This window comes from Lissotriton vulgaris, chromosome 9 (genome assembly GCF_964263255.1).
Source record: "Lissotriton vulgaris chromosome 9, aLisVul1.2, whole genome shotgun sequence".
In the NCBI taxonomy this organism is placed as follows: Eukaryota; Metazoa; Chordata; class Amphibia; order Caudata; family Salamandridae; genus Lissotriton; species Lissotriton vulgaris.
The window spans coordinates 719757396-719773260 of record NC_141697.1 but is presented as its reverse complement, the minus strand read 5'-3'; the positions used below and the strand labels follow the sequence as shown (position 1 = coordinate 719773260).

General features: G+C 45.0%; 1 protein-coding gene across 1 annotated transcript in view; it reads left to right on the top strand.

Moving 5' to 3' along the window:
- The window catches only part of LOC147692167 (bone morphogenetic protein 2-like), a 76037-nt gene extending 61001 nt beyond the window's left edge, over window positions 1-15036 (top strand). Inside the window, exon 3 of the mRNA XM_086936751.1 lies at window positions 13457-15036. Coding sequence (XP_086792877.1) covers window positions 13457-14355 — 899 coding nt within the window. The 3' untranslated portion in view covers window positions 14356-15036. The remainder of the gene's footprint in view (window positions 1-13456) is intronic.
- The last annotated feature ends 829 nt before the right edge of the window (window positions 15037-15865 follow it).

The window sequence follows — 15865 nt, the reverse complement described above, 5'->3', positions numbered from 1 at the left end:
ACTTTTAGCTTCTTCATCCTTTATTTTTCCTGACCCGTGATTGTTGGCAATAGGACTCTGGGCACTTTACCACTGCTGATCAGTGCTAAAGTGCATATGCTCTCTGTATAAATTGTTATTGTGATTGGTTATCCATTGGCATATTTGTATTACCAAGAAGTGCCTAGTAAAGTGAACTGAGTGTGCCAGGGCTGCTGATTCAAATGCTACTAGTGGGCCTGAAGCACTGATTGTGCCACCCACAGGAGTAGCCCTAAAATGGTGTCTCAGGTCTGCCACTGCAGTGCCTGTGTGCAGTCTGTGGACTGCCATGTCATCCTGGCCAGTGTCCCCACTGACCAGGCCTAACCCTTCCCTTTCATTACACCAAATGGAAGGCCCAAGGTACCCCCCTGGGCAGGGTGTAGTGTATGTGAAAGTTAGAGCATGAACTAGTGCAGGTGACATGCTCTGGTAGTGAATTACAGCCATTTTTTGTTTTTCACTATTGTAAGGCTGTCTTGCCCATAGGCTATCATGGGGAATGCTGGCTACAGTGGTTACCTGCATATCTTCCCATAGGAGCAAGACAGGACACAAACGTCTGGTATCCCTGAACTCAGAATTTAATAATACATCTTTTAGGAAACGTGTTTTTTAAATCCTGTATTTGAGAACAGCTCTTTTAGAAAGTGGCTGTTCTCTTGTCTGTACTTTCTGTGTGCCTTGGCCTGTATGAGTTGACTCTCTGGTTTGTGAGTGGCAGGGGCTGGGTGGTTCCCAGAGGCTGAGTGGGCCATCCCGGGGCTGAATAGCTCCATCTGCGTCTAGAGTGGTGGGAGGGGGTAGCACCTGGGCCTGAATAGGGCTGTGCCTGCCTTCCACAATGCTCGCTCTACCTCCTGCAGGCAGGCTGACGACCCTGCCCTGCTCTCTCAAAGTAAAGGAGAAGCCAGGAAAACAAAGTGCTCAAGAAATACCCAGAACTGGTTCAGACCAGGCTCAGAGCCCTCCTGCACAACGGGAACAAAGAATTTTAGGGTTAAAAGTATAGGACCCCAAACTACAGAAAATTAGATCATCCTGGAATCAAGAAGGAACCTCTGCCAAGGAGAAAGCTGGAAGACTGAAGAAGGAAGACTGTCCTGCTGTGTTCTTGTGGACTGACCTGCAGTTGCATTGCTGCCAAGGAGTGGGGAAGGACTTTGCTTTGTGCTGTGTCCCCTTGCTTGAAGAAATCTCCAAGGGCCTAAGAAGAGCTGGCTCCCTGTTAAGAAGTCCAGGAACAAAAGGACTTCAACCCCAGCTTCCCTGAACTCTGCTGAGAGAGTTCTGTCCTTCCTGGAGTGCTTGGGCCAGTTGTGGAGCCTCTGGAAGTTGTACCTGTGTTGGGACGCTGTAAATCAAGATTCTAAAGACGTTCTGCAAAGTTTCACGCAATGCTCGCTTGCGGAGCGCATCCCCGTCAGTGCAAGGAAATTCCCGCCGCCGCGAAGGCCGAGATCGTTGCAATGCCTGTTGCCACTGCGAGAGTTGTCGCATCCTTCGCTTGCGGAACACACCAGTCTGGTGTGGGAAGAGTACCATCGCTGTGAGAATCGTCACAGAGCCTGTCATCCCTGGGTGAGATCGTCGCACCGCTTGCTTGCGGACCACATCACGTCGCTGCGAGATTCGTCGCAGAGCCATCGCATCGTGGGGCCGCGAGAGGAGAAGATCGACGCTACGCCACATATCGCCGCCGCACCTGAGATCGGCGCCGTCCCGAAGATCGTCGCATCGTACCTTTTGCGAGCCGCTTCCACCGAAACCTGTGCACCGGAATCCACGCAAGGTATCGCCTCCCTCCCCATACAGACTGGATTCGTCGCAACACGCCCGCTGCATCCAGCGGGGTTGTCGCATCGCCTCCACAGGGTCACAGGAGTGACGCATCGCTTGCATTTCAATGCTGCAGCTTTCACTTGGAACTTTTGTTGCATCTAAAGGTACTGTTGGCTAAAACATGATGCAAATGTGGATTATTTTAACACAACCTTAAGAACACTTTTGAAACTATATTCTTGAACTGTGTATGTTGGATTTTTGTCGTTTTGGTCTTGTGTAGATTAGATTAAATACCTTTATTTTTCTAAACTGGTTTGGAGTCAGTTTGTGGTGTTTTCACTGTGTTACTGTGAGTGTTGGTACAAATGCTTTACACATTGCCTTTGATAAGCCTGACTGCTCGTGCCAAGCTACCAAGTGGGTGAGCAGGGGTTATCTAAAGAGTGTATCCTCCTTACCGTGACTAGAAGCAAGGGTCCCTATTTGGACAGTGGTACCTACCTCTGCTAACTAGAGACCCCCAGTTCTAACACTACCCTTGATGAGGCGTTGAAGAACTTTTCAGCGAGTAGCACGATGATATGTTCACTATGGGTCCCTTCTTATCTTTCTCACTAGCACTTCTACACATATTTAAATTCCATCTTCAGGCACAGTTTATTTGACCTCTAAAAAAGAACTGCTCTATAAATGATCACGAAGAAACCACTGTCCTATTTGCAGAAATAAATATGTCAGCATTTGAGTATGCCCCATGTGTGGATGCTGTAGCGCGAATGACATATGCATATTGTCTTTGCACTTTGATACTAGGGTACTGCATCTACCAGAGGTTCATGCTTTAACTATGTCAGTATACAGACAGTACCTTCGAAAATTGGATGAGTTTGGGATTTAATATGAATAAAGAACCCTCATTCAAGAGGGGCACTTGGCAGTGCTGAAGGGGACAAGCCCCAAATGGGGATCGCTTCCTTACATTAAATTATTTTACACTTAAGGATCAGAGAGTGTACCCTTCTGCACGATCTAAACTGAGTAGCATTGGATATTGTATTTGAATAGTTTGGAGCGCGTGACCCCGCATACCAGTGACTACAGAAGATATAACCATAGATATCAATGACAATAAAGGGCTTTTCAAAGGGGAGCCCTGAGTCATGCTTCACAGTGCAGAAAGTTGATGTACTGGCTTCCTCCAGTCTCCTGCTTCAGAGTGAGGCAGAGCAGGCAATTTGGGACAGACAGCACGGGCATAAATGCATAGATTTATTTAGAGACACAATCGTAGCTTTAAATAAATCGATCTATTTAATATTTGTGTAGGAATGTGTAAGAATTTCAATGGGTTGCTGACCCAGAGGCCTAATGGAGAAACCGCCCTGTACCTAATACAAGTGATGGATATAAGGCCATCCTGCATTTTGTGTTTTGCCTCAGGGTTAATGCTGCAGTGATCATACAGAGCGTGCCTGTCTCTGTAACCTTTGTTATAGCCCTTCTCTTTCAAGCCTCATGAACGCAGGGGATAGTTTACAGGTTTGGGATGATGTTTTCGCCCCCCTACCTCACCATGCCTAAATGGGGATCCATAAGACTTTGTTACACCACTCATTTCCACTGCACATTCGAGCATGCCTGTAAAGCAGGAGTTGGGCATGGAAAAACATCCAAATGAAATCGTCCATGACGCACACTGTACTTGCTTTTTAAAATTTAGCTTGGGCATACTTGCTACCAGAGTATAGGTTACCAAGTTTGCTGCTAACTATTTTTGGGCAGAATACTGCACCTTTGAGTTTGTAGGGCGGGTGACACTAATGCACCTTATGATATTTAGCACAAAAACAAAGCACCTTTGATCTAAATGGTTTGTCCCACTAGACTTAAGCTAGTGTTCCATTACGCTTAGTTTTCAGGTCCATTGTTTCGCAGATTTTTATCTAACCAATGGAAATATTGTCTTTTATATGTTAAGGCTTTTCTAGGGCACAGCACATTATGGACATCGATTTACCAAAATGCAGGGGTAGCTACAGTGACATCACATGTCCTTCGACTAAAGTGATATCACAGGAATTGACATCATATGGTGTTTAATGTCTTCCCAGCGATGATTACATGTCACATTTGACCCTGCTGATGTCACAGGAAGTACATCATTAAAGGAATACATTAGTGCAACAATAATAAAGTAGACATACCATTCATATCTTTATCATATCTTCCAATGTCTCTTCCATTACCTATCTCTACCTCTCACAGCTCTGCCTCAGGACCCCTCTCACCTCCATATCTGCTTTCTACTTATCACCTTCCTTCCCCATCTTTCTCTAACCTTCTACTTTTTATGTCCCACTCATCACTTTACTAGTTTTTCTACATCACCCTGTGATGTGTTCTCCTCTCCTAGTTCACCTCTTAACCACACTATAAACAACTCTCTCTCTCTTATTCTCACAGTTGTATTACTTGTTCCCTCCCACTAACAATTCTCATTACTATTGCTAACAATTTTCCATCATATTTCCCTCGTATTCTCTCACCTCTGTGTCAGACAGGTTGGCTCTCCTCTTCCTCCTTTCTTTGCCCACCCTTCGCTCCAATTTGGGTTCAGAATGTGCCTCTTATTTCCAACTTCCTCACTCTAATTTGCTCCGATTTCTTTCTTCATATTTCACGTTCACCTACATCTTTCCCATTTCCCTCCCAAGTCCACCGCTCTCCTTATTACCACTATTTCCTGCACTGTTAGACCAGCTGTCCTGGGTTCTCTCAGTTCGCCCTCATACAATCTTCACCCTTATCTTCAATGCCTAATTGTAGCTCTCTCTTGATTGGTCCTCTCTCTAATTGTCTGCTATCCCTCCCTCACCATCCCACCTACCTCAAACATTCTGATTGTTGTATGACTTAACAACACATGCATTTACGACACCTCTTTACCATGCATCCATTTCCATGCAATACCTTTACCAAGCATTGCCTTTATAATGAAAGCCTTTACCATACATATGCCTTTGCCATGCATGCTGTTACAACACAAGGTTAAGTGGTTAGAGCCTCCGCCTAACTTCTCACACCTGAGTGATTAGTTGACACTAAAAGTCCCTGATTATGGGTTGAGTAGAGCAGGTTTCCTGTATGGGATGTGCTCCACACAGGGGAACAAAGGGAGGTCGCTGTACTGTTCCTATGAGAAGTGAGGGAAGTGTTTAGCTGGCATGACCACAGATGTTAGAGTAACATCCTGGGGCATCCATTTTGTTGGATGTAATGGCCTCACACACCCCGAAGGATGTCATGCTTCATCATCGGCGGTTGCTCCTCGTCGGGGAGGCGATGCAATCCCCGACGGGCTCACCTCAAAGAGGGGCTCTTTGGCGGAGATCTTTTTCCAACTGCCTTATGGTGAGGTGGGGGTGTGTGGGCCGGGCTAGGTGTGGTGGTGTGTGGGGTATTAAAATGTAGCAAGGGGTACCGGAATTCAATTTATTCTGGGGGTCCCCTGGCTGCAGTTAAAATGTGGGGTTTGGCTTACTAGGTGTCAGCAGGTTAGGTCGGGTGACCCTAGATAAGGCTAAAGGTGATGTTGGTCGACATGTTTCACGCTGTGGGTCTAGTCACCCGCGATTCATCAGGACCTTAATAATGTGCAGGGGCAAACATGCTAGTGTCATGTGTGTCAATTGTTACCTCTGTGGGTACTCCTATGCCTAATGGTTGAGGACTACATGCCACATGAGGGGTCGGCGGGACTAGACAGCAGGGAAGAGCCCAAGGTTTGCTCTATTCTCCCGTGTCCGCGCAGATCGACCTACCCTTCGCCGCCGCGACACTAGCATGTTTGCCCCTGCACATTATTAAGGTCCTGATGAATCGCGGGTGACTAGACCCACAGCGTGAAACATGTCGACCAACATCACCTTTAGCCTTATCTAGGGTCACCCGACCTAACCTGCTGACACCTAGTAAGCTAAACCCCACATTTTAACTGCAGCCAGGGGACCCCCAGAATAAATTGAATTCCGGTACCCCTTGCTACATTTTAATACCCCACACACCACCACACCTAGCCCGGCCCACACACCCCCACCTCACCATAAGGCAGTTGGAAAAAGATCTCCGCCAAAGAGCCCCTCTTTGAGGTGAGCCCGTCGGGGATTGCACCGCCTCCCCGACGAGGAGCAACCGCCGATGATGAAGCATGACATCCTTCGGGGTGTGTGAGGCCATTACATCCAACAAAATGGATGCCCCAGGATGTTACTCTAACATCTGTGGTCATGCCAGCTAAACACTTCCCTCACTTCTCATAGGAACAGTACAGCGACCTCCCTTTGTTTCCCTAGTGCAAGACACGGACACAAGCTGTAACTGGACCTCCCACCCCTCTGGGTGGAAAACCGTGTCCGTTGATCCATTGATCACCTACTCTAACTCCCTCCTTTTGATACAGATGTGCTCCACACAATCATGAGTAGGCTGTTGGTCCCACAGCTGGATTTAACATGTTCTGGGACATCAGACCGAAATTTAGCAGGTGGAAAATCCTGCAGGTAAAATCACATTAGGAAATGACTGAATTGCAGCCTTAACCTATTTACTAGCCCAGCCTCATTCTCAAGCAAATTGGGGAGGAAGCATGCAATGGTCTCCAACAAGCCAACATCTTCCTTTTCCGCTCCCACCCGTCCCATCACCTTATCACCCCAAACTGAAGCACCTAAACATATTTACCAACTGCTCAGAGCAGGTGTTAAATGTGTGTGTTACACCACTCAGAATAGGAAATACTGTGCAGAAGTCTGCCCTGTAATTCGCACAATTTTTCTCCATTCCAAGGGGTTTAACTCAGAATTGCATGGTACTGAGAGCTGTTACCGCAGGATAGTGGAATTTACGGGTGCAAAGTTTGCGCCCACATCAGAGTTGGAGATACAGGGTCATAAAGAAGTCATTGAAATGTCACACAAATACACAATCAAGCTAACAGATCACTTGGCAGCTGGAAGGGTGAGATGCCGGCTTTGTAACTGGGGGCTGATGTTGTAGCAGTGCAGCAGTTGTAAAAGCACCCGCTGCAGAGTTCATTGAATATTTAGCAGTTTAAGGCAACAATAAAAGTGTCAACATAAATCTGATGATTAATGTACTAGCCGGAGAGAGATCCAGTTGTCTAGTGGCAGTTTGGACTCATCTAAGGTAGCAAAGAGGGTTAATATGCCTGCTACAGAAACATGTACCATGCATTTCACAGAACAGTATAATATTTGCAAAGCTCAGTAGCTTACTGCTTTTGTCACAGAGATTCCCCTGTTACTGTGCAGTTTGTAAGTTACAATTGTAATCGTGCACAGTGAGCTATGAACTGCCATCAAAGAGCTCCATGCAAGCTGAATGGAACAGGTTAGAAAGTTATGCTAAAATGGGTCTGTTTGAGTAGGAATACATTCTTATTATTAAAGCCAACCCTAATCACTGTGTTTGTGCTACCCGAGGACCAAGCACTCCTAAAAAATGCCTCCCAGTGTGGATGACATGTGAATCCTACCCCTAATTGCCTCCTTTGTGTTATGTTATGTTTACGCTCACTGGGCTTCTGATTTACTCCCCTTTCTGCCCATCTGCTACCTTCAGAGAAGCCCTTGCCAATGCCATCAACTCATTGGCCCTTCAGGCAGCCAACTTTAACATCATGGGGGATCTGAATCTCCACTTAGAGTTGCAGGAGGCTCCAGATATCCGTGTTTTCTTGAGTGATATGGCAGCGTTCCAGTTAGTCCAACTGGTCCCAGGATCCACGCACATAGCTGGCCATCTTCTGGACCCAATATTTTCAAATCTTCAGTCCTTGGAGGTACTGCCACCCCTCCCTATTCCATGGACAGATCACTTCCTTATTCAAATGCGGATGTCGCTAGTGGGCCCTAAATTACAGCCTCACTGCATTTGCTCACTCAAGCGCCCCTGGCATAAACTGGATCAGGCTGCCTTTCTGGCTGCCTTGAGCACCCAGCGCCCAGAGAGGTCTGCCAATATGGACGAGGCTCTGTTGCACTTTTAGGGGTGGATTACCCAAGCTTTGGACACATACATCCTGCTTAAACTTACTTACCCTAAAAGCACACAGGTCAACATTTGGTTTCAGTAATCCTTGACCCTAGCTAGGAAAAATTGCAAGGTCTTAGAGTGCGCCTGGAGGCAATCCTATGACCCTCTGGCTAAAACAGAGTACAGTAATGTGATTAAGGCTTACCATAAATTGGTCCGCAAGACTAGGGCTGCACACTATTCCAACCTGATAACCTCAAGCAATAACCCGACTAAAACCCTCTTCTCTCTTCTAAAGGACCTGGTAAAGCCCTCTGTCGCTACAGACACCATCATATCTTCTAGTTTGCAATGTGAAGCACTGGCCAAATTATTTTTGGAGAAGGTAGAACGTATCTACAGCAGATTCCACCCAGGGGACATCCCTCAGGGCACAGGTCAGAATGTGTCGGCAAGTTCTGAGTCTCACGAGCTTGCAGTGCTCCCACCTATTCCACATCAAGCCATGGAAATATGGTTTATCAAAGTGAAATCAAGATCCCCAGCTGACCCTATGAAACCCAATGCCTTCTGGACATATCAGCAATGTCTCCTGCCTGAATGCCTGAAGCTAATTAATCTGTCCCTATCCTTGGCAGTGGTCCCTAGAGCCTTGGAAGCACACCAAGGTGGTGCTCCTATTGAAAAAAACAGCACTAGATGTCTCCATGCAAGAATACTTCTGTTAAAAAACTCGGATTCGTATGTCAATTGTATACTAACTTCCTATCTGGAAGCCAACTCAATGCTTGACATTTCTCAAAATGGATTCCGGCCTCGGCATAGCACCGAGTCCGATTTGCTGGCAGTCATAGAACAACTACGGACCGCCTTGGAATTGAGTGCGGCCTTCGACACGGTCTCCCATGAGATCCTGCTCCTAGGTCTGGAGGCGATTGGTGTCAGTGGCAAAGCCCTTTCATGGTTCTTATCCTTCCTTGATGATCGGACCTTCCAAGTTCCGGTGCCTCCCTTTCACTCTCTCACTCACCCACTGTGCTGTGGGGTGCCCCAGGGGTCAGCATTAAGCCCTACTTTATTCAATGTATTTGTGAGGCCGCTGGCTCTGCTGGCCAAAACCCAGGGCATCTCCCTTGAGTCATACGCAGATGACACCCAGCTGGTGTTTGCCTTCTCCAACAAACCTAGCCAGGATATGACGAAATTTAGACAGGATCTGACAGCGATCTCGGAGTGGATGGCTGCTAACTACTTGCAACTCAATTTGTCCAAATTCGAGATCCTTCTGGTAGGTAGAGATTACCATCTATGGGGCAATGAGTTGTGGCCTCCTGCTCTTGGAGCTCCCCCATACCGAAACCGGTGGTGAAGAACCTAGGCATAAAGATGAATAGTGATCTCACCTTCGATGTCCATACCAAATCAGTGGCAGGGAAATGTTTTGGATTGTTGCGGGGCCTAAAACCTATACTAGGTCTCTTTGACTCCAAGATTGGGCAACTTATCATCCAATCGTCTGTCCTTGCCAGACTAGATTACTGCAATGTGCTTCTCATGGGAGCCAACAAATCTGCTATTAAAAGGCTGCAGCACGTTCAGAATGTTGCTGCTCGGGCAATCTTTGCCCTCTCCAAACACTGTCATATCTCCAGCCTCCTCTGTCGCCTTCACTGGCTCCCCCTCAAACAGACACTGTGCTTCAAAAAGCTGTGCATCACCAACAAAATCCTGTTGGGTACCGGCTCCAGAATCATGAGTGATTTATATTCCTATTATGCTCCCACACGCGCGCTGTGCTTGGCAGATTTGCTCCTGGCCAGAGTCCCACAGATACAGAGGGCCAGACCGAGCGGTTGATCTTTCAGTTTGTTGGCCCTCGCCTTCTGGAACTCCCTCCTCACCCACATCCGCAGCACCTCATATCACCTTACCTTTAGAAGGCTGGTGAAGACCTGGCTATTCACCCAATGTTAATCTCTTCTCTGTTCTGTCGTCTCACCCGATGTTCATCTTAGCAATGGGACGCCCTGTTGTTGGGGCAGCCATGCGCTCTACAAATACCTTAACATAACATAACATGTAACTTTTTGTATACACTGATTTACACTCACATGATTCATTGTCTCTGTATGTGTGTGTGTAAAGTTTTCCAGCACAGTGATATGAGAGACAGTATAAAACAAAGGAAATACTTGGAAGCGATGGCTATGGAGAAATGAGGGATACTGTTGGAGGGTGATAGTGAGGGAATCATCGAAGAGCCCCCAAAAAGATTGTTGCATCCTGGTGCACTGTAAGGTCATCATTTACTATATTTCATAAGCTAATACTACTTATTATATGCTGAACAATGTGGATATATTATGTAGTAAAATGCACCACTTTTGCCATTTGTTCCCCAATAAAACACCCTTGTAGTGGTCAGGGTCTCTAGCTATGTACCGTACGGGTGCTGGTCTGACATAATTTGCCAGGGCTGCTTTGGATTCCCAGTCCAGCCCTGCTTGGCATATATGTAATGCTGTAGTTTTTGTCCGGTCAATTAGGAACGCAGCGCTGCGCAACCCCTCACACAGATCTCAGGGACAATTGATATATCCCTAGATGGAGGAATTTGAAGCACCTCTAGTCCACGCTGTGACCAGGCATTAATAGTAGCAACAAAGGAATACACCATGCATAAACTAGTGTACCATTCATGTGAAAAACCAAGAAAGTAAAAATATAACGCAGTATAACAATGTGAAGGGGATTAACTTTGGACCGAATACTCCTAAATATCTTATTTGAAGGTCTTAGAGAAAGCGCTACGACGGAAGCAGAGTGCAGTTCCCTTGAAGTAAAATTAAGGGGACCTGGAAGAGTATATTTTGATTATTGTTGTTTTTAATTGTCCTGAGGAAGGTCGTGCGAAAGCAGGATCCACCGAAACGCATCGACAAAATAAACCTCTGTGGTTTTAATAAAATCATTTTATGTATATGTATATGTTTTGATAAATTTTGATTTTGATTTACAATATCTGACAGAATCCACACCTCTACAAAAATTATATATACATTTGATTGGTATGTACAGGTGTTTTTAAATTGCTGCAAATAAGATTTTTTTTTTTATAAAACGAAGTACAATATATACCTTGACACTGTAATGTGTAATTCATTTTTAGATTGTTAAGTGCTTTTGTGGTTCTACTTATGCAAAGGGGCTCTAAGTGATTCGTAACATGATGGATGGTAGGTTTGATGATGAATGATTACAGCAATAGAAGTACTGTGATTTTGTGAATAGTGGATGGAAGTAGTCTTAATTCAGTCAAGGGAACTCTCTTGTTTTTATACTGTAACTCACCCTGTTCCCTTGTGGTCTAAGGGTAGCTCTCTAATTGTTTAATACTGATGCTGTAGAATGAACGAATTCACACATTGGTTTGCATATATGAATCAAATTCAACAAAAAGTAAAATTAAACCTCTTACTGGGACTGCCATTCTGTGATTCCTGGCAGGTTGCAAAATTGCTGCGTTCTGTAAAAGTGCAGGTAACATACCAGAAAGAAAGCTGGAGTCCTGCAACACTGGGAAACAATTAACCCCGGGTGGAGTTCGCGGAGTTGCACTACCCGATGCTACGCAAGGTGCAAAAAAAACTCTACCGCACTACGCGGAGCTCCCCCAGCGGCGGAGTATGGTAGAAAAATCCTGTTCGCAGTAATTGCACAGTGCCGTATACCTGTTTGCACTGTGCAATAATTGCGAACAGCACCATGCACAGCGCTAGCCTACCTTTTCTGCCGCTCGAGTAGATTTTTACTCGAGTGGCAGCTTACTCAACGCGGACGGGCAGTTTCTCAACGCGAGCATACGCGACCACTCGCAATGAGAAACCTGACCCACGCATTGAGAAATCTCGCCGGGAGGATTATTTTCTAAGCTCGCGTTCGCCAACTTGATGTTATCAATCGTGAACGAGGAAAAATCTCGCCGGGAGGTGGATTTTCCTCGCTCGAGCTTGCCAACTTGACGTTGGTGAAAGTGAGCGAGCAAAAAAACTCCGCTCCGCTCCGCTGTGCAAAGCAGAGTTTTTCGGAACTCCGCGAGCTCCTCATATGGCGGAGTGTGGGAAACTCTGAAAACTCTGTGAGCGGAGCAGAGTTCACCGCCTAGGGTTAGAAGCAATACGGGCCACTCTAGAAGCACACCAAAATCCACATCCTGCAGCCAAGCACACTCGTGCTTGGTGAAGACTGGATGTCCCAAAAGGTGTTGCTAAGCAACAACGTAGCTGCTCCTACAAGTTGAAACATTTAAATGTTTTAATTTTGCTCTGTGTACAGCTGACTTCAGAAGCTGCTTCAATAAAGAGGCAGGAAATAAAATGCTTATTCCTCGATTCCTGTTGCTTTCTTTGCAGGGGTTGCAAAGAAAGTGCTGAGATTGCAAGGGGACAAGCTAGGGGGTTGCAACTGTGACCCCTGGTGGACCCTAAATGACGACTATGCTGAACGTGCAGTGTGAATTATGGAAACTGGTGACCTCAAATAATGAGAGGGCTGCTGTTTGATTTTAAAGATTTTTTAAAAGATTATATATATATATATACATTTATTACTGTACAAATTAGTTTATTGAACAATGGCATAGTTATGCTAGCATGCCATACATGTGACTAACAATACATATCTTGATTTTTGTTTCTTGCCTCTTTTCCCACATCACTTTCAGTAGCAACTGAGGATCTTTTAAAATGGGAGCATTCACTTTTCTGCCCTGTAGTGCAGAGACTGATGCCTTTTTCCTCCTGTGGGCGCCGTAGAAGGGGTGTTTTGAAAACAGGGAGCCAAATAGCAGTTTTGCATTTTAAAACATCATTTTCTATAAATGTGGTCATGTGACATAAGTTCTGAAAGGACCCTGATGACAAATTCCACTACTTTGAAGATTTAACAAGTATATCTCTCTGCAGGAGAATTAGAATGTGTTAAATCCAAGCAAATGGTTGAGAAAATGTTACCAAAAACAAATGGTTCTATCATGAAGCATTTTTCAGAACAATTTCCCTGCAAAGCAGGACCTGATTGGAGGCCTCTGTTGGCGATCAAAGTGCAAGTGTTTTGCTGCCATTGGCGTCCGAGCACTGACGTAGAATTTTGCTTGAGAGGCCAGGATGTGATTTTAGATCCCTCTTGTCTAATAAAATACTGCCTATGGGTACACTAAAGCATACAAACAGCACATCTAATGGACTGAGCGTGGACCACAGGCCCTTCAGACATTTGCATTTAGTTTTAACCCTGTGCACCTTGAGACCTTTGAGTGACAAGGGAAAAAGAGTTTGAGTTGTACCTCAACTCACTAATGAATGAGGCACCTAAGACAGGCTTCCCTATTTCCTGCTCCTGTTCTTTTGCCCTTGCTTTCCCTCTTTTGCTCTCCCTCAGAGCTTCAAAACAGACTAAGGGAGGTGTGAGCATAATAAAAGCAACAAATATACTGTGCAAAGACTCAAATGGAAAAACCTGATAAGCTTTATTTGCTGTCACCATCTACTATCCATGTTGTAGCTATAAATCTAATTGCTTTTTTTTTATTTCACAGAAAGTCTCTCCTTCAATGAGGAACAGAAAGAAGAAAATTACCTTTGTTTTCATTTCAATATATCCTCCATCCCTCAAGATGAGGAACTGAAGGGCCTGGAGCTCCGATTCTACAGTCGAAAATTGAAAATCCAGGAGCACAGCAGTTTGCAGCGAATTAATTTGTACCATGTTACTGACGCATGTTCATCCAAAACCGAAGGAATGTTGTTAGAAAGCCGACTGCTGTTTTTGGATCAACCAAAATGGGAGAGCTTTGATGTGACTCCTATGCTGAAATGGAGGTTATCTAGTGGAATTGACGTCCATTTTCAGGTGGAGGTGCTAATGCCCAATGGTAGCCGCCCCCTTCATCACCAAATTGCCAACTTCAGAGTGAGGCGATCTGCTGGAGAAGATGAGACACAGTGGGCTCTAGAGAGACCTCTTCTGGTGACATATAGTCACGATGGAAGAAGTCAACCATTCCCCAACAGAATTAAAAGAACCCGGAGTCATATAGGAGGATCCCTCTGGGATCTGAACAAGAGAAATGGGATGCTCTTGAGCTCAAGGAATAAAAGGACAGGGAAAAAAAGAAAGACCAACTCATTGTGTAAGAGGCACCCCCTCTTTGTGGATTTTAAGGATGTTGGGTGGAACCAATGGATTGTGGCCCCCAAGGGATACCATGCATTCTTCTGCCATGGAGAATGCCACTTCCCTGTGGCAGAACATTTCAACTCATCCAGCCATGCCATGGTACAGATGCTGGTGAACTCTGTGAACTCCTCAGTGCCACGGCCGTGCTGTGTGCCCACAACACTCAGGTCCATCGCCCTTCTCTACTTGGACCAGGACGAGAAGCTGGTGCTGAAGAATTACCAGGACATGGTGGTGGAGGGTTGTGGGTGTCGATAGATTCCACAAAGGACACAAATAAGCAGTGGAAGGTGGGCCTGTTGAACAATTAGGATACTCTTAGAAATGCTTGTATTGCTGGGACAGAATAAGTCACATCTTGATAAAGCAGCAGAAGGTTGCTCATGTCAGCTAGGTTGACAATGATTATGGCAGTAAGCAAGCTGCAAAGCAGGGAGTGTAATAAATGTAACAAGAACAAACTAAGCACATGAAGAAACAGAGTGAAACCATGCTTGCTTTGTGGTTGCTGGTTCTCACCATAGCCTGGCCTGACTCTGACTGTATTCTTTTAAATCTGTGGGGAATTAACGCTTTTTACCTTTCATGTGATTAATTTCCTTGTAAGACTGCTCGCATTCCCTTTCAGATGAGATGAGCTGCAAATGAAGCATCCCAAAAAGGGTGGCCCAGCAATCATTGGGTTAATTATTGATGGTTTTTAAGTGGTGTTTGTCTTTAAACAATCTTAATCCATAGGTTCAAAGGATTGCCATTTATGTTGCAAAGACAGGAGAAATGTCTCCAATATACCTCATCAGTACCATTTGAATCTGCCCTCCCCTCCCCTCCCACTTGGCCCTCCTGGATCGCTAACCCTTCTCTGATGTCCAGGTGCACGCTGACTTTTGCATGGTTTTCCTGAGGGCATCATAATAACTAACACCTAATATGATTTGACGGTACGGGGTAATACATCTAACTTATTTTAAATATATATATATATATATTTAAAAAAGATTTGACAACTGTTTGAAGATTATTTAAAAATGATGTAAAATTATTTCTTCGTTTTCGATGGAGTTATTTTCTTAAACAAAAAAGTGAGGGCAACTCTCGGTGCTTACCATGTTCAGAGGATGGGGTCTTTCCTCTGTATAAAAAGTGGAAAATATTTGAAAAGTCGGTATGTTCACAGATTTTTTTAAAGAAAAGAAAACCTTGAAAATAAGATTGTTTTTTCTGAGAATTGTAATTTTTTGAAAATCTACGAAAAGACATCTAATGATCATTACTACCGAATTAATATTATTTAAGAGACCTCCTAAGCAATAGCTTTTTCATATTTGAAAGGGGCATTTTTTTACTGGTCATCTCTCTCTTTTGAATGCTCAGAGAAGACCTGTGTCACGTAAAGACCCTACATGCTTTAGAAAACATAGGTTTTTACATCAACTTTCTTAACCCGCTTCAATATTCTCCATTTATCTACCAGGAAAGGGTGGATATAGAAAAGTGGATTATTATTATTATTATATCTGATTTTGTTAAGCGCGCAGCTACCCGTGGGTTTCCCGGCGCTAGAAGAACAGAAGTAAAAGAGGGCAAATGGGAGTGCAAGGAACAGGTTACAAGGAGAACAGCCAAGTTTTCACTCCTTTGCGGAACTTAAGATAACATGTTTCAGACCGCAAAGGGATGGGAAGCGAGTTCCAGAGCGTGGGTGCCAGATAGGAGAAAGAGCGCCCACCAACTCTAGCACGCTTGAAACGGGGGACAGAGAATCTGC